The sequence below is a fragment of the Seriola lalandi genome, unplaced genomic scaffold (assembly GCF_002814215.2).
Source record: "Seriola lalandi dorsalis isolate HSWRI2012SDOR001 ecotype SW California unplaced genomic scaffold, Sedor1 jcf7180002054591, whole genome shotgun sequence".
Classification (NCBI taxonomy): domain Eukaryota; kingdom Metazoa; phylum Chordata; class Actinopteri; order Carangiformes; family Carangidae; genus Seriola; species Seriola lalandi.
Genome location: NW_019525144.1, coordinates 720515 through 740060, shown reverse-complemented (window position 1 = coordinate 740060; position 19546 = coordinate 720515). Strand labels below are relative to the sequence as shown.

At 41.8% G+C, this 19546-nt stretch overlaps 2 protein-coding genes across 5 annotated transcripts in view; both read right to left on the bottom strand.

The window, feature by feature from the left end:
• Positions 1-2481, bottom strand: part of rbfox2 (RNA binding fox-1 homolog 2) — a 31563-nt gene extending 29082 nt beyond the window's left edge. For 2 of the 4 annotated variants that reach the window (XM_023419177.2, XM_023419181.2), the window contains exon 1: positions 1306-2479. In XM_023419177.2, coding sequence (XP_023274945.1) covers positions 1306-1557 — 252 coding nt within the window. In that variant the 5' untranslated portion in view covers positions 1558-2479. Of the gene's footprint in view, positions 1-1305 lie in introns of all 4 variants that reach the window. The other 2 variants (XM_023419179.2, XM_023419180.2) reach the window with 2 other exon arrangements.
• A 1803-nt stretch (positions 2482-4284) lies between these two features.
• Positions 4285-14932, bottom strand: LOC111664527 (uncharacterized). Its single transcript, XM_087177376.1, has 19 exons — positions 14462-14932; positions 14088-14246; positions 13389-13507; positions 13117-13300; positions 12153-12265; positions 10832-12065; positions 10055-10179; positions 8869-9112; positions 8441-8568; positions 8244-8340; positions 8002-8124; positions 7535-7707; positions 7159-7256; positions 6550-6677; positions 6129-6309; positions 5760-5904; positions 4709-4785; positions 4430-4491; positions 4285-4333 (listed from the first exon to the last, which is right to left on the bottom strand). The coding sequence occupies exons 1-17, from the start codon at positions 14883-14885 to the stop codon at positions 4711-4713; spliced, it is 3750 nt and encodes a 1249-aa protein (XP_087033502.1). The 5' UTR covers positions 14886-14932; the 3' UTR covers positions 4285-4333; positions 4430-4491; positions 4709-4710.
• Between the last annotated feature and the right edge of the window lie 4614 nt (positions 14933-19546).

The following is a 19546-nucleotide window of genomic DNA, read 5'->3' as shown; positions in this document are numbered from 1 at the left end:
GGGAGGGAGGGGGTATCTCTCCCATTCTCATTTCCGGACTGTCCAGCCAGCTCACGTTCAATACATTTTAGGTGCTGAAGTATTGATCTGCGCCTCTCTCTCCCACACAAACACACACTCTTCCACTCACATCTGTGTTTAAGTGCATTACGTTCTTAAGCCTGTCTGTCAGCACTCACAGACAGCATGACGATGTAAAGCCAGCCATTTAGTTTTCCAAACAGGAGCAAACAGACCACTTCACCTCCATTACTGGTGCTTTCATGGCGGAGAAAGAGCTTTCTATTCTAGAAAGGAGTGCTTCACCCGCCATAATATACCATAATGATGTCCTGAGCATCCTCCTGTCCTCCCATGATGCTTTATTAAGAAATATTTGACCATGTTTGGATCACAAGGGGTGGCAAAAACAGAACATTGAGAAATAGGTTAAGAGAGGTTAAATGCAGAATGAGAGGCTATTCCAAACACTGTAGTACAAATGTTGATAAAAGCAGGGGCCTGAGAATCAAGGTAGTTAGATTGATAAGGCCTGGGCTGATTGCACCCCACTAAAACTGGATGTATTTGTTTACCCCCCTCACAAACAAAAGATCACACAAGCAAACACTGACATCAATTTCCATTCTAAACCAAATGTTGTCCACACCATTATGCCACATGGCAGATGTTTTTTTTTTTTTTTGCATAATAAAAGGTCAGGTTTGTTTACATTCCCCACCCTCAGCTGGGACTTTGCCTGGGCTTTACTGATATTCATAAAACAGATGATGCTCACTGAAGAGTTTTGAAGCAACAGGACGTCTGAGCCCAGACATTACAAGCCAGTAAACAACTGTGGATTGAGTTTATACAAATTATACTGCGTTGCAATTGCTTCTTAAACCCTTAGTAAATATCTGGGGTGCAGTATGGCAGCTGCAGTGTAACTGCCCAATGAACAGTATGAACTGCATTCAATGTGGACTATTGCAATGCCCTCTTACAACTGAATTAAGAGCATGTAGAGTCATCTCCAGCTGTGAAATGTGGTGGTATTTCCTGCAGTGTTGGGAATGGACTGGGCCCATTGGTGGCCCCTTTGCTGCAGCTGTAGCTGCAACTATCTGCATACAACTAACTGCAACCACCACGAGTAAACAGGTTACATATGCAAGCACACTGTAGTAACTAAAAGAGGGTTTCTTTACATCTGTTTATGGGATAAAAAGGTAACCCTATCGTGCATTAAGAGATCCTAGCACCACATTTTTTGCTTGTCGCGCCTGCATTGCTGGATTTGTACATAAAGACTCCTCTCCTCACCTGACCAACCTCGCCGATTCCTCCTGAGCCGTCGATCCGGGGACGCTTGCACTCCGCCCCGGCCGAGTCCACCAGAGCCGCCGCCGTCTGTCCGTCAGGCTCCGGGTCTCCTCGCTTCATGCCCCGGACAGCTGCAGGAGCGCCGCCCGGGTTGGTGTGCACCCCGGCCATGGTGTCCAGCTCTCTATCCCGGTCCATGAGACCCCGGGACACTGGCAGCATGATTGATGCAACGTCGGTCGACATTAACATTTAAAAATCTTCTTTTGTCCCCTCGCTCGAGCTAAACTGGGGATAAACCCGACTAATCTTGTGCACCTTTGTGCTTAAACCCAGCCTCTGTACTGTGCACTTAAAGCAGCCTTTTAAAGCTGCCAAGTAGCCTCCACTGTGTTTTCTGCTGGGCCTTTGTATGACCCCCTTAAGAGTTGATGTATCTGGAAATGTTTTGGCTCTTGCTGAGCAACACCGCGTTTGGTTTCAAAGACAAATAGCCCATAAACAACGCGTTTAACTTACTGCAAAACACAGCGGTCCAATTTTTTTTTTTTTAAATGCCCCCTAAAATATAAGCAGGCTTGTCGGGTTAATTTCCTGCGATGTAGCCCCCGTTTGCTGACCGTGTATTTATTTACTGCGGGGCTGCCTGAGAGGCCTTCGCTATTTCAGATCATAACAAACCAATTAAATAAACACCGATCAAAACAATGGCTCCTGAGCATAGCCTACCGCCCAATTTCCATTTGCCCTCTTTCTATTTCTCTACGAGCCGCCTGTTTGTAAGAGCATAACATGAACATCCTACCGCAACCTCAAGACGAAAAACCCCTCAACATGTCTTCCCTGTCGCCCTTTTTTCCTCTCTTGTCTTATTAGCCTCAGACTTGTGCCACAGAGCAGAGGTTCACTGAAAGTCAATCCTCGTCAGGAGCGCTCTCTTCCCCCCATGTTAGTCCGCAAGTCTGCGTTAAAAGAAAAGACGATTTCTCTCTCCCCCCTCCCCAAAAAAAAAAAAAAAAAAAAAACAACCAACGGACGGACGGATGGACGGACGGACGGAGGGGTTGCGGTGTTTCCTTCACCCTCTCTCTCTCTCTTTCTCGCCTATTATTTTCTTTCCTCGCTCCGTTTTCCCGGTGTGTTCTTGTAGCGTGTGTGTTACAGAAAGGAAATTGTCCTCCCTCCCTCCTCCTACTCTCTCGGTGTAGTCATTCCCCTCCTCCTATCTTCCGCTCTCCCTTTGAACGCAGAGCCAGGCAGCCATGCAGCCTGCAAATACACGCAGTGTGCCGCAGTGCTTCCATACATTTCACTTAGGGGAGGTGTGTGAGAGTGTGTGTGTATGTATGTGTATTGAGGTGAAGGGGGGGGGTCTTATTGCCCACAGAAACTAACATGCTGATACTGTTCATCCCGAAACCTCTAAATCAAGTGTTTCTTCTGTTCTTTACATTTGTACTGGTGCACGACTCTTGAGTTTTACCTTATTTCTGCGCTGTTTAAGGCCACGTTAACATGGCAGAGTATTCAAAGGGGTGGGCTTATCATCAAGTTTAGCTGTGGAAGATTTCATTCCCAACTCATTACACAACCAACACGCAGGCCAAGGTCTTCACACAAGCCCAGCTGTGAGTCATGCAGCATGGAGTACCTTATGTTCCTCTGGCATTTTTATTGCTTGGATGACACCAAGTGGTCAAAGGCTACCAGGAGGTGCACATACTTCAAAGGCAATTTGCTGTAGCAAATTACAATACAAGCAAAAGATGATTTGAAAATCCTAATCTTGATTTTTAAGCCCCCCCCCCCATCTTTAATCTTACAATGTATGACACAATGTCTCTTACTTTTGATGCAGGTTATTTCACTTTTCCTCAATTTAAAAATCTGTTGTGTGTTATCCCTCCAACTCTACAATGGCAGTGTATACATTTCTACTTTCATAATTACTTTCATAGTTACCTAGGTCACCATTTTGAGAGATATGGTTTCCCTGACAAGAGTAAAATTAAGATGATCAATACCACTCTTAACTGTTAAAAACAAAGAAGCCAGGACAGTTAGCTTAGCTTAGCATAAAGACTGGAAAAGGGGGAAACAGTTAGCCTTGGCTCTTTCTAAAAGGCAACAATATATTCCTACCTCTACAGCTGACTGATTAACATTGTATTCTTTGGTTTAGTTCCTACAAATAACACACAATTATATAAACAACAATTTGCCATCTTATGGAGGATTAAGTGCCAGACAATTGTTTTGACTTGAAGCAGCAGCTTCCTAATCTGCACTGGGTTGCCTGACATTATGACAACAAGACATCATACATACATACAGGCGAGTTCCTATAGTTGTGTTTGAGACGTTTACTTTTAATCTGTAAAGTCTGTGAGGCACTTTGGCGGAGTGGTTTGCTAATTCTTTTTTTTCCATTAATTGTAATGTTATCTGTGTAAAATCATAATATGCATCACAAAAATATTAGCTGATGTAATACAAGCCATTAAATGGTATTGTGCTGACATGGTGCAGAATTTTAATTTGTTTAATCCAATTATAACACAATAAACCTTGGGCTATGTAATATCCCAGCAAAGCAGTATAGTACACATTGTGCACAGTGGGGGGTTGATTGGGTTAATTTTTGGCCTAATGCCCCCAAGCAGGTTAATCTGGCCACATTTGTACGATGAAGCTTCAGTGGAAATATTCTGAAGTTCCCTTTCAGACGCAGTCACTATTACTGATGCGTTAGATCTTGTTTCCCTTCCTCAATCGTCTGCTTCTACTGCTGTAAACCTACTGTATGTTCCACATGAAGAGCAACAAAGAAGGCCAGTCTGAGTCTCAGTCAGACTCAGTACACAAGGGCCAAGTGTTCACGTAAACAAAGCTGCCTCCCTTTTGTTGATGGAGTGCCACTTCCTGCTGTAAAACCAAGTGGCTGAGAGCTTAGAAACAAAAATATACACACACCCTCAGTGTCCTTTAAGAGCTTTTATTCCCAGTTTAAATGAGTGATGTCTGAGGTCTGAAAAAGAGGAGGCCAGTCAAGATATGGTCAGTACGGAAATATAACACTGGTGTATTTTAAACAGGAGCTCAACACAATTCTAGCATTGCTTACCAGATCATCATCATAACCATCACCTTCGTGTCAACCAACTTCAAGCATTATCCGAGTCATAACTGGAAAAACAGGAAATGGATCGGTCTTAATAAATAATTCAAATCCCTCCTCATTACTAAATCATTGTCCTGCTGTCATATGGACCCAGCAGCCAGTACTCGCTCTCAGGCCGTTTTCAGTGTAATGGGGCTCATTCATGAGTATTTTCATGTGATCTTCCAGAGTTCATGAGGGGTGTGGTGGGTGACTCGAGGACAGAGAGCTAATTTTCCTCACCGTCATTGGCCAAAGCATCCTTCGACACAAGGTCCGTCACGTGGTGAGCAGATTTCAGTTGAGCACATGAAGTAGATCTGAGAGCCGAGAGCAGAGGATTAGATGTAGCGTCCAGTTTCCAGAGTGTGCACAATGTACTGTGACAAACAGCTGCTGGTAATTGAGATTTGGCCAGAATGTGCAGTTTACAAAATGGCCTCTCCACATCTCCTTGTAATGAATGCTGACTTGAGATTTAGAGATACAGTTGTAAATGGTTTCATTTTCCACTACATGCTTTTGATGACTAAAGCAATAAAATGAATCTGCACTAAGGGAAAGCCTTATACTTTAACAAATTTATATTTACTTTTGGCTAAAATAAACTGGGGGTCTAACTGCCACCCTCAGATAAGAATTTATTAATTATCACAAGGGCAAATTCATAAGCACCCTGGGCAGACAGCTGCATGTTTTACTGTTTGACACTTGGAGAAATAACAGAATTTAATTTCTTGCAGAGAGTCAGAGAAGAAGATTGATACCTCTCTCTTCTCCATCTGTAAAATATGGAGGAACACCCAGTAGCCAAAAAGCTTAGCTTAGAATAAAGAAGAAAGAGAGGAAAACAGTTTACCCGGCTTTGTCGAAAAGAAACAAACACCCCCCTACCAGCACTTTATAAACACAACTTCACACTTTGGGTTTCCATAGATTGAATGAAGATACAATTAATCATTGATCTTTAGAGGAGCTGGTTGGCAGATGTGTTACATATGGACAGAGCCAGGCTAGCTGTTTCCCCCAGTTTCCAGGGTTTATGCTAAGCTAAGCTAACGATCTCCTGGCTATAGCGTCATATTTATCCTACGAACACAAGAGTGGTACCAATCTTCTCATCTAACATTTGGCAAGAAAGCAAATATGTGCAGTTCTCAAACTAACAAACTATTCCTTCAAATATTGTCATGTAATGATTTTACACGCCATGTCCCGTCAAAACACAGTTAGATGTCAAGAATATCCCGACCACTGTTATTTATAGAACCCAAGGGTCTCTGCTCATCCTTACCTCTTCTTCTGGGTCCTTGAACTCACCATCAGGAAGGAACTGGAAGGTGCTGATGGTGAAGCGGCGGGTCTGACCCTGAGGAAAGGGTGGTCGTGGATCAGACACCACAGCCTGCTGCGGGGCTGGGTCCAAGGGGTTGGGACATCTAGGGAGCAGGATTGGAGTAACGAACCAATCAGATAAGAGGACAATAGTTTCAAAAACATACATCTGTTCACTTTACCTTTTGTCTCCATTCAGGGAAAAACTTTCTTAAAATGTGATATTTGTGTGCAGTGAATCTTAATTTCTGGTGTTTCTGCAGTAACTATGTTGAGCTCAATATTTTTTCGTTGATGTTCTCTTCACACAGGAGATGTTTCAACATACCCGTTGTAAAGCAGCACCCACACAGATTTTCCTGAGCGGGGGTAGGCCACACAGAAGTGCACCAGCAGCACCAAACTGGGATCTGGGGCGTTAAGCAGCCGCACTTCCAGGTAGAGGGGTTTCCCCAGCAGCATCTGCAGGGGCTGGTGATACTGAGGGTGATAGCTGTTGTACTGAGAATCTGGGACAAAAGGAGGTGTGTTGGAATAACCGGAGATCATAATAATAACTTTCACCCACTCAAAACGAGGTGGACGTTCTCTACAGATGATCAGGATAGGTTTTGAAGCTTTCATATGGTGCTGAAATTTACGATTTGTTATTCAATCATCTCGACTGGACTAACCTTGTGTTCTCGGACAAAATTATATTTCTTAAGTTACGCAAAGCAGCTGTCAGTGCTGAAATGAAGACCATTCACCTTTGGCAATTCTGAGCTGGACTCCAAACATTCCCTGGGTATGAACCTCAGGGCCAAGGGTGGGCGTTTTCACCAGGTAGCTCACAGTCAGGACAGTGCCCGGCTGAAACCGGCACTCCACCAACAACCTGAGAATGAGACAGGAAACATGGTAATGGAAATATAAAGCGTAAATTATGGCTGAACATAAAAACTGACAGGAAATGCAGGGAGAGAGAAGGGGAATGGCGACAACGATCCCACGCTGGAATCGAACCATGAAAATTGGCATCACTTAGATTCTTAGACCACTGGACATCTACTGTATAAAGTATATTTTTCCCCAAAAATAGTCAATGTCATGTAGGCAAGTAAAATAAGAAAAAAAATACCAAATGTGTAATTGATTACAACAAAAACGTCAAGCCAAAAAAAGAAATAAAAAAAAAAAAGAAAAATCAGTTGCATCATTGCAAGTTTATCTCACTAACCTTCCTTAAAATATTTACATGAAATGAGTGTAACTGACATTAACTGGTTTAGTTTTTGGTCAAAATGAAACCTGTATCCTCTCTGCACTTCAGGGGAAAAACATGGATGCTGTGATGATCAAAAGCAACAAGCTCTGACCTGACTGGAGAATCTCTTGTGATGGTGCCATAGTTGAGGCTGATTGCCTGAACCTTGTTAATGATCTCCACCATGTAGATCACCACTTTCCCCACCCTCTGTCAGGACAGAATCAGACACACAAGTTAGTATACGGACTAATTAAATACAGGCCATTTAAAAGGATAACAGTTGGAGTTATTCTTTATTTTTACAATGATTAATAAATCCCATGAAAAGACCAAAACGAACACTGTGTTACTCCGTCTCTCAATATTTTCTGACTTCCCTGCCTCTGCCCTGACCCCAAGCCCTTTTGGGCACACATTTCCTATTTAGGCACGTCTTCCTCAACTTGGCAATATTCTGGGAAAAGTGTTTAATCGTTAAAGCTCACCACTCTGCGTGCCCCGCAGCCATCCATTGGGATCTTGAACAAAGCATAGTCAGAAGTCACTCTCTGAGGTCTGCAGGTGGAGTTGCTGGCAGCGACGAGCAGGGCAGGGGAAAGAGGGGGCTCGGTGAGGGAGGCAGGCACGGAGAAGACAAAGTGGCGGTCAATAGTGCACTCTGGAGGAGGAAACACATACACACAAATATATAGATACACATGCACAGTTATGTAAAGGTCAGATGAACAAAAGGTCAGAAATCTCAGGAGGCAATTGATAATGAGACCCAAGGTATCTTATACCCTTTTCTCATTCTGTGTCACTGCCAGCTTGAATCATGCTGTGTTGGCCCTGAATATGCCTCTTCACGCATCTAGCAGCTGTAGTGCTTACATTTCCGTATCCAAAACAGCTCAACTGTACTTAGCTAAGTGGCGTGAAAATGCCAGTGGGGACACAAACTGCAGCTCACCATCCATGGGGTAGTAGCAGGCAGGGGGGTGCTTGCTGAAGCAGCAGCCCATGGAGAGGCACTGTGGCTGGGATACAGACGCGGGTCCGCAGGGGAGACGCTGTTCGCTGGGAAGGTTGCACTCTGTGGGACAGCACGACAAATGTCAGCCGCAAAGTTAAAATAACTCTGAATGGCCTGGGGAAAACACCCTTTGGCAAATTGAATAGCCTTTCAGAGGTGTAAACATAAAATCTATCTACCTTTTCCGGGCCCTGGGATGCCAATCGGACAAGAAAACTGAGCCTCCCTTCTCCCATCTACTGTCATGTAGACAACAGTGATGATGTACATTTTACCCTTTTAGAGAAAAATGTTTATACGAGAGTTAATAGGTAAAGCAAATGGTCAATTATACAAAAGGTCTTGTGCTCAGTGTGAAATCAGAGTCAATACTTGCCTGCACGCTCATGTGGCAACGTGAGTGTAACTGGAGACTCAAATGGATTTTGCCATTTTTGCCTTTGCTTGCAGAATACCCACAGTGCTTTGGGGCATCCTGGAGGTTCATCCAGTTCCCTTTGATGTCTGAAAAAGTACATGTGGAAACATACAATTTTTGTGGGGACTTTAAATGGCACAATTACAGCTCTCAGCATGGTGAGGAAAAGAGTTTAAGTGCTGCCCAGTCAAAACAAAACACAAAAAAACAAAAACCAACCCCCACCCCCATTCGACTGTACACCAGAGCAGCTTCCCTGAAGTCAGTTAAAATTCAACTCATGCAGCACTGATGGCAACCATATGCACCTGGAACATATACCACACACACACACACACACACACACACACACACACACACACACACACACACACACACACACACACCTTTAAGAAGAATTCCAGAGGTGGAACCAGAGGGGAGCTCCACAGTCATCTGATGGGAGGAGCAGATGACTCTCGGCTTCAGCACAGGAGAGAGGGTGGTGCTGGGCGGGGTAGGGGAGACAGGTGGGGTAACTGGTGGAGGGGTTACAAGGATACTTTCATAAGGGCATTGCAGTTCCAGAGTCCTATACCGTGCCATGGACAGATCCCAAAACCTGAGAGGTAAGGAAATGGTTGTGGGAGTCTAAAGAGAGAGAGAGATCAATAAAGTCAGTATGAACAACCACGCATGGTTTCCAGCTCCTGTATTTAAAAATAGAGTCTGCAAGTTGAGCTCAATTCGTGAAAAAAAATTAAAAAAAACTTACCAGTTGGACTGCATGGTACATAAAAAAACTCCACCCTGTACAGATGCATGCAGAGCAAATGCTGCATACAAGTCCATATGGGATTAATCGTAAATATGAACTGCTGACTGGGAAAAACGATACATCTGTGTTCCACATATATATACAGGACTGGTGTGATAAATCGCTGCAGTGACAACCTAAGTGGTACAAAACCCACCAGTGTCAGCAATCCAAGATAATTTTGTACTTTGTGGTGTCATTGTGTTTGATGACATTTCTTTAATGTTTTCTCCATCCATTTATATACAGTACTGTGCAAAGGTTTCAGACACGACAGATGTTTAGATTCTTCATGTAATACCATCAGGGAGGCGTCTGAGCGTTCCTGAATTCATTCAGCAGCATGACAACGAACCCAAACACACAGCCAGAGTCATAAAGACCCATCTCCAGTGACAAGAGGGAGTCAGTCTGGGATGACATGAAGAGACAAAAGACACTGAGACAGCTCAGTTCATGTCTAAATGTATGTAGCTGTTGCACTGTCACCATTATTGTGTAGTAAGAGTTGATTTGTATTGTGTATATTTCATACAGACCCCAGGACAAGATACAACTACCAGGAATCCAAAATTAAAAAAATAAAATAAAATAAAGCATAGAAACTTATCTAATGTGTCTACAATATAAATGAAATGATTTTTCCAACAAGTTCATCCTGTCATGACATCACTAAACCTCATTTCTTTGAAAAAAACGGACATGGGTGAAAGTCAAGCAGTTACATAAGGGTGATGCATTCAGAGGCAGTGACGAAGCATTATGGAGGATCTTACCCGTGACTGGCTGTGGCAGGCAGGCAGAGGAGAGTGAAGGATTACCCCAGAGCCCTCAGCCATCTGCAGCATGTACCCGCACAGTGGGGACACACTGGAGAGGAACAGCCATGCCTTCATTTGGTCTGATGTGAGAAACAATGATTGTCAGATCTTCGATATTCGTGCTAAAGTTTATATACTCACTCGATCTAGGAACGCCGAGTATATTATGCACTTTTACTTGATGAGGTGCTTGATTCAAACTCAAATCAATATAGTTATCCTATAGTTCATTAGCTTTTAGGTTAGACTATTGAGTTTGGTAAAATAAATTAAATTAAATATTGAATTATTGTTTGTCAATTTTTCAAGTAAATGTGCAAAATGTTCACTGGTTCTAGCTGCTCAAATGTCAGGATTTACTGCTTTTCTTTGTCATGAATGATAATAAAATAAAGAATTCACTATTTCTTTTCAATCTTATACACAAAACTATTCATAAAGAAACTAATCTGCAGACAAATCATTATTGAAATTAGTCATTCATTGCAGCCCTACATATTTAAATGTATGAAATAAAATACAAATGTATTAATTATGTGTATGGATGCTACATTCATTCTTGCCATTTGTTCCTATGTAGCATCTAAGAGACTGTTGAAGAATAAAAACTGTTGACATGGGATCTCGAAGAGATGTTCTGTTGAAGATAAATCACGGGCAACAACAGATAAAATCTCCCACATCTGGCTCTTTTTTGGAAAAAGGAGCTCTTATGTTTACACAAACACTGACCTCTGACCTGGATGGAGTCTGGGTGAGCAAAAGGCAGGAAGACAACCATCCTCCCCATCAGACACTTGAGATGCAGCATCTGTGGAGTGGGTTCAGTTGGTGCGGACACAGTCGTACTTGCGGTTGTGGGAGTCAGAGTAGTAGTGGTGGTGGTGACAGGCTTTTTTGTGGCCATTGGTGGTTGAATCTCTGGATACTGTGGCACAGGAGGGTAATGTGGATGGTAGTGTGGTTGGTAAAAAGGATGATAATATGGATAATAGGGGTAAGAGTAGTAGCTACAAAGGGTGTTAGTGTAAGGCGGGCAGTTGGCTTGTGGAGCAGCTGGTTTCTGAGGTTCCTGAGGAATGGCTTGAGACATCTCTTTGCCAGGCGGCAGAGGTGTGGGATGATGGAAGTAAGCGGGTATTTGGGGGTAAAAAGGAAACTCAAGACCAAGTTTTGGGTAATTAATTGGTCCATAAGGATAGTAAGAGCTGTAAAGACTGTGTGGATAAAATGGACCAACTTTGTACTGTGGATCCTCAGGTTGTTTTGGTGGAGCGGGGGGAGGAAGAGGATGAGGCGGGCTGGGAGGAGATGCTTGGGTCATTGGTGCTGCAGAGGGTGCAGGATAGTACGGCATCTGAAAGTAATACTGAAGGTCATACGGATTTGCTGGAGGTCTAGGTGGGTCAGTGGCTGGAGGAACAGTAGTAGTATTAGTTGTTTTAGCTGCAGGGGTCGGAGGTGGTGTCACTGCAGGGTAGTAGAGCGGCATGTGGGGGTAATACAGACCAGACTGATATTGAGAAAGGCTGAGAGGGCTAAGATTTGGGGCAGATGTAGCTTGTACCACAACAGGAGACTGGTAGGGAGGGGAAAGGTATTTTGGGTGCTCTCCAAGAGAGTAGGGCAACTTGCCAGGTCCCATGGGGTAGAGGGACTGCTGCTGCTGCTGCTGCTGGGGCTGGGGCCCAGGAGGACTGCCTTTAGTGGGCTTCGGCGGATGGACAGGTTGTGGGCCAGGGGGGTAGAGCTGGGGAAGCTGGGGATACTGGAGCCCAGGGTATGGGTAGTAGGGGTAGTCTGGAAGTTGAGCAGTCAGCTCCTTGGTTGGAGGCTGAGGAGGGGGAGGGGGAGGAGCGGTGGGTGCAGGGCTAACAGGATCTGGGAGGGACGGAAACTGAGGATTGACTGGACAGGAGAGGATGTATTCGTGATCATCTAATAGAAGTTGGAGATGTAATCCCTCCTGAGAAAAAAAAAAAAATGAATAAAAAATATTATTGGTACAAGCCAGCAACCTGCAATAATAACACAATGAAGTTAGACAACTTACTCCACTAGTGATACAAGCAGCTTTGTAGGAGATGAAGAAGGTAAGCTCACTGGGTCGGGAGTGGACACGGTGGGCGCACTCTTCAGATACAAATGGACCCCAGCCTCCGTTCACTGTAAAGCAGATTACACCCTTTTTTATGTTGGGATTTTTACACTGCATTATGTGGAAAGAGATGTATAATGGCTGTAATTACAGGGAGCAAAGAGTTCAAAGTTCAGTTAAATCTTTCTGTAAAACTTATACAACTACTAACCAAATAAAATCAAATATAACTATTTAAATATTTCTTTCTATATCAAGTTATTTGAATAAGTTTAATTAAACTCAAGACAACCAACTAATCTCTCGCCAAAAGTCTTTGTTTTGCCTACGCTGAGTATCAGATTACGTACTGTATTTCTTCCCAGTAAATGTCCGAAAAATGTATTAGAAAAGTATGAACCCAGTTTCAAAGCTCTCTCCATGCTGTCAGGAATGACATACAGAATATTTATTTTTATGTGTTGTTGGTCTAAAAGTGGCCACATTTAAATACACTGATCTAAATATACTGGTTCTAAAGACATCGCAATAAGCCTAAAAAAGAAAATGTCTAAATTGTCAACCGTAGAGGGCAGGATTGCTAAACAACAATGATTGCAGAAAAAAAAAAGGGGGGAAAAAAAGGACATGATCTGTATGTCCTCTATTTATGGGCTACAGGCATGGTCATATTTAAATCTAGACTTTAAATTCACTTTTAAAAAGACATAAACACAGATTTCTAAATATAAACTGCATTTTGATAAAAACTAATCCAAATATTCACATTGTAATCCATGTGGTTTGTCTTATTCTAGGCTTTATAGAACTGTGTATACAGTCAAAAGCATTAGCACTCAATAGTATTTAAAAGCAAAAAATTTAAAATTGTTACGATCAAAAACAGCCATCAAATTATCAACAGCCAAGCCCAGTTTACCAACGACTCCCAGCAGTGCTATGTCTTGCTCCTGCCCATGCATCTGCACTGCCATGCCGTAGGGGGAACAGAAGACTGAAGGGGCAGATAAGGAGGAAGAAGGGGCAGGTGTGGACATCTGCACTGGGCAGGAGAGCTTCAGTGGGCTGCCCCCCCACAACATGGGCAACACATAACTGCCATTCTGAAAGAAAGAAAAACAACGGGGTGGTGATGAACACAGCACACGGGAACTGCTAATGGTGGAAATGTAACGCAGGTGCTGCTGGTACCTCCTGTGTAATGTAACATGCATCATAAGGCACTATCATCTCAAGGTCACTCCATGATGTCCTCACCGAATACCCGCAGTACGGAGGCAACTGGAACAGAGAGATGGGAGACGCTCCCTCTGGAAAGAGAAAACGTTGAACAGCTGATTTTACTGCTCAGACAAAAGAATGATAAATCGATTAATCGATCTACAGAAAATAAACTAACAATTTTAATACAGAGATTCATGGTTTAATCCTTCTTAATTAAGCTTAAATACCAAATATTCACTGGTTCTTGCTTCAAAAGAGTGAGAATTTGCTTATCGTCTGTGTTTCAGATCACTGCATTTCAATATCTGAGTTTTGAACAGTTGGTTACACAAAATTAACAACATCGAATTTATCTTGTGCTCTGGGGAACTGTGATGGATTTTCACCATTTTCTGACATTTTACAGCATAAATGATTAATCAATTAATTGATCAACGTAACATAGCTTTGATTTTTAAAGTAGGTCAATAGTGCACTATAGGGATGAGGATTTCATATAAACTTTTAATTACTTGTATAAAAGTTTTGCTGTTGGCAGTGGTTCCCCTGCAATAAAATGTACTTTCCTTTGCATACTCCATCCAGAGCTGTTTTTAGCCTACACTGAGAGAGCAGCTGTCCAAACACCTCTGCCACATAAGTAAATAGTGTATTAAATAATCTCACCTCTGTCCACTAACAGGTGCGACAGTCCTTGTCCCGAGGCAGTGAAGGTCATGACATTCTCATCACACTGCACCAAAGGTCTCATTGCCAGCCACTCAGAGAAATGTGGACTGGAGTCAAATGAGGGACCCAAAACCTTCCCCTGGACTCCATGGAAACCTAAAGGATATAAAATAGCATATAAACAAAGAAAGAAGGATGATTACGTTGTTTTACCCTCTACTGCCCCACGTGAAAGCATCTCCTCCTGCATCTCTGAAAAGAGCAATCCACTCCTGTAACACCTGAGAATATTAAATTGCAGCTGCTCCCCAACACCTGTCAAAGGACTAAGAGGTTAGACTAGGCGGAGTTCCCCTTTAAGAAGCTCTAACCTGTAAAATCTGCTTGATATCCGTCTTCTGAGTCTGGAGCAGAGAACCTTGGTTCCGTGCTGATTTTACCAACAGACCAAGACGACCTGTTGGCCGCAAAGTTGCTGCCAGTTTCATCAAGTTTAGGCACAATGAGATACGGAAGTGGCTCCTCGGGAAAGACAGCAGATTCAGGCCGAAGCTCCTGGGTGGCTTTGCGCAGATTTGTGCTCAGGATAACCTTTTCAACCAAATGCCAGTTTCCCTGCCGGACGCCGTCGTCTTGTTTAATCTTTTCCCTTGTAGCTGTTGACGCTTCACCTTGAGAAGCACTGAAACCATCCCCCCACCGTCCTAAACTCACCGAATGACAAACTCGAAATGTGTAAAGATAAACTGCCACTAATAAAAACAAAGTTGTTTCACTTTTCTGTTTGCACGACATCGCCGGATTGTTGATGCTTTTTTGCTCACGTGCGCACAGAGGCGTCACCTGAACATGAGGGCGATCAATTAAGAGTCATCAAGCAGGGACCAATTAAAACGCTGCAAGTGCGCAGATGGTGAGGCTGAACAACACGAGATGTTATGATCAGAGCGCTAATACTTGGGTAAATCTTCTGGTTAATCTTCTGATTATCATAATGACACTCAATTCACTTTTCATGAGTAATTCTTTCAGTTTCAAGCATGTTTTATCATTTGCAGTCATCTGTTTTAGAGCCTGGTAAGTTTACCTCTACACAAGCACAGCCACATGTAGAGCTGAAGCAATTAATTGATTAGTCCATCATCAGATTCAGCTATTTTGATAATAGAAAAATCGTTTAATGTTTTAAGTCATCTTTCAAGCAAAAGAAGCTGTCACGTTGGACTTAGAGAAACTGGGATGAATATTTTTCACTTCACATTTTATAGACTATATGATTAATGGAAAGAATAACTGACAGATTATAACATGAATTGTTAGTTGCAGCCTTCGCAGCAGTCGAGGTCATGGCGAAATCATTTTAAGATCCTACTGATTTATAACATGACTAATTTATATCATGACTTGACATGAGGTTTTGGATGCTTCACAATGTTTAAAGCTGATAGCACACTGACACTTTCCAAAAACTAAATCAAAGTAATCGTGTCTTTGTATTTGAAAGACCATGATTTGTTTACTCTCTTGCAGGTTTGACAGTTGTCTGAAGTTAAGTCAGATAGTTTTTTAAATCAAAAACATTATAGTAGTTTCACAAGCTACCAAGTCTGGTCTAGGATCTGTACCAGTATTCCAACATCTGACAGCTATAAATCTCTAGAAACAAACACACTTACAGTACTGTATTTTAATGAAAGAATCAGCCGATGTAGTAGACAGTCTCCAGTTGTCACTTACAAGCCAGAGATTGGATAAGTTTAGGGTGCTGAAGAAGTAAAAATATTGAGCAATTTACAAGATAAAAAAAAAAAAAAAAAAAAAAAAGGCAAGTGAAAAAGAAAACATTTGCGTAGAAAAAAAAATGTCCTGCTCTCTTGTTAAATGTCTTGCAACACCTCAAATTTATCTTATGACCCCTTGTGGGGCTCCTGAACTGCAGGTTGAGAGAAAGAAATTGGCTAAAAGTGGCTGTTATCAGACTAACATTGCATATATGAGGTGGAGGAATGAAAGGTGAAGGGACAGTCTTGCAGGTCTGAGTCACGATGTATTGGAGAGGAGGAGAGTCTGTGTGACTTTGGTGGAGATTCTCGATTAATGTGTCGCTGCAGGTTTGCAGTCAGCTGCTTCAAGAATTAAGCCCGAGTGTCCAGATGCAACAAGAGCTCGATTTAATCTGAAAAGGGGGAGATGTGTGCTGTCTGTGTTACAACATCAGCACAGCATTGCTGCATATGGCCTCTGTTTTGTTCTTTGGGTGAACTTTAAAGAGAAAGAAAGCTTGAGTTTGTTGGTTTGGTTTAAGATGATATCTGTGTAGATAAAGAACCTCCCAGGACAGAGTATAACTTTAAAAATATATCAACCACAACATTCAAAGTTAGAAATGAGATCATTGTCAGTGTCTATTCCTGAAAGATTTCAGCAGCAGCTACTTCTGTGTAATATCTTTCCAATGGACTGCACAATGGATGTTAGACTGTTCTCTCTGCAGAGGCCCACATGTTGTGATGGGAATAGAAAACCCCACTGACTCAGAAGTGGTGTACAAGGGAAACTAGCACTGCTCAGCACCCACTCACTGTTCACTGTTAGGATATGACAAACCATCAGGGGTCAGATATAATGGTTTCAATCTTGACTTCTATTCAGACTTACTGCCCGGAGAAAATACTTCCCCTGGTCTATTCCCACACCCTCTGACAATAATGTAGCTCTTGAATGATTTTCATCTCAGCGGTACTATAATAAAAACAGAGACTTACACTAATGGCCCGGTCAGCATAGCACAAAGTTATGTAACGCAGAACTTGTGAGAAAACATATTCACTCTAAAGGAGATATGTGCTTTCAATGGGCCTGATCCACAGATAAAACTTAACCCCGGTCTCTGCCTCTCATGTCGTACCATTACTTTCAAGTCTCAGTGCGAAGCATCCAATCCTCCGAAAACATAGTAAAGAACCCTCGAAGGCTGTTTTAACAATCAGGATGAAAAAAGATACAAAATAATGCAAATAAAAAATATATATAATATAGTCTATACTGCATGATAAAAAATTTTTTTAACTGTTTCCCATTGTTGTGCCACTTTTACCCAGAAAGTAAGTACATGTACTCAAGTAGCTTTCTACTAGTATCAGTAGCAGTACAGTACATTTTACTCAAGGACAAAGTTAAAAAAAAAAATTAATTTGTTAATCATCTAAGTGATTTTTCATGAAAAATACTAATTACAATTTTGCTGTTCAACTTTTTAAAGATGGGGATTGTCATTTATTTATTTATTTTTTATTTAATTTTATTTTTTGTCCAGTTGTTGGTAGGACAAAGTAAACAATGTGAAGGTGTCACTTAAGGCTCTGGGTAATTGTGATGGCATTTCTCAGTAGTGTCAGAAGTTTTACAAATCAAACAATGAATCATTTAATTGAGAAAATAATCAGCAGATGAATTTTGATTTTAAAAATGAGGTAAAATGCTGCTTACACATTGATGTGTCAATATTAAGAATCTGATAATATCACATATCATATCTCAGATACAGGGGACGTTTACTGTGTTTAATAACGTTTTGAAGTACATTTTGCTGATTTCTTATGTACTTGTACTTAAATAAGATCTTGAATGCAGGATTTTTACCTGTAACAGAGTACTGTGTGAGTAGGGTGGTACTTCCTACTTAAGTAAAGGATCTGACTTCTTCAACCATCACTGTTACTCTCTCTTACTCAATTTGTATAACATGAACTGAGTATTAATAGCCTACATTATGAAGTTTCGTTCTAGTATTTTATATTTTTAAACAAAATTACTTGTTAATAATTTGATGGGTTTTACAAAAAGACCAAAGAGATACAGGATGTTCTTGGGGTACTTGGATTAGGAAATGCAGTCAGAACCTAATGATATTTTTTCATCTTTGAGAATTATGGAAATAGCTTCAGAACAGCGGTAAGTGTTTTTAAACAACCTTCAGGGTTTTTTTTAGAGAGGACCTTGAGTCTAACAGCATCGTGTCTACAGATTGTTGGATCCATTGATGATACTCTGAACGACTGTAGGAGAGGGGAGCCTTCAATGCAGCTCCAAACCACAGGAAAATACACCCCTCTTCCTGTTTTACTTAATCACAGGAGCTGCACATACTGTACCTTCCCTGCTATCAGCAGTGAGCCGTACGAACAGGGTAATTTGACTCTGGCCTCATATTAAGCTACTGTACCTCACACAGATGACCCGAGTGGGAATCTGTCAGTGTAATTCCAGATCCTGATATATTTCCAGGTTGGGCCGCTCACACCGAGAGAATCTGCACTGTCAACAAATGAGGGAGTGGTCAGTGAAAGAGCAAAGGAAGCAATTATGGTATCTATCTTCATCCCACCTCCAGCAGTATAAGGCAGCCATTGTAATACTTGGATCAAGACTTCCTCAATCCACATGGTGTTCACTGAGAGACTGCAGAGCCTGAGGGGAGATAAGACAGAGGCAGAGATGAGCTGAGGCCTGGCAGGAAAGAAAAGACTTTGTCAATATAAAAATGCTCTTTTAATGTCCTTCTATGAAACTCCTTTGTAGAAATGAGAAGACCCATAATCACTTGAGCTTCCTCTCATCCGAGGTAGGTGATAAAAGGCTTTACAAGATGTGCACTGTCTGCCAAGTAATCCCCTAATAGCATGGTAGTATTTGACTACAGCCAATAATAACACCTATCTATTTCAGATATGACAGTTTGTCTTTATCTGAAGAGTCTAGTGTGTTAATAAACTCCACCCTGCTTCTGGTGGCTGCCACTATAATGTAAGTTTTTATATATCTGCTCACTCCTACCCTTTTATGTTCCCATTTAAAAGAGGCCGGCGCACAGAGGAAAACACTAAATGTCTTATTCTCAACTTATTAGTTTGTAAATGTCAGAAAAAGGTTCCTACATGTATTATACAAATGACATTTCCAGTGGAAGCTCAGGCCGATGTAAGTGTTATTAAACCACTTGAAAAATAAATGTCAGTGTATATACTGTATATCTCTTTTTTTTTTTTATTAGTAGTATTTTGCCATCCAAAGTGTTGCAAATATGTACACATATCTACAGTCACATTTTAAAGAAATAAAGAATAAACAGGGCTGGACACGGTGTTTGAGGTTTATTTTGGAGACACAGTAAATCATTTCCACATGGGTCTGTTTTTGTGAATGCCAGTGTTGCATTTTTCCACGTCCTGATGCAAAAATTTGACCATAATGGTGTTTGACAGTGGGAATCTCACTGAGGATCCCATCATGATCGCGCACAAATCCTTCAGCTGTTTACACTCTATCTGTTGTTCCCATGATGGCAAAACTTCATGCCGTCTAATGAGAGGAGACTGAACGACTTAATAATCTATTGAAAGCTTTCAAAGCTACATGAGCCAGTATTTTATTTCATTTCCCACCTCCTTGCAAAC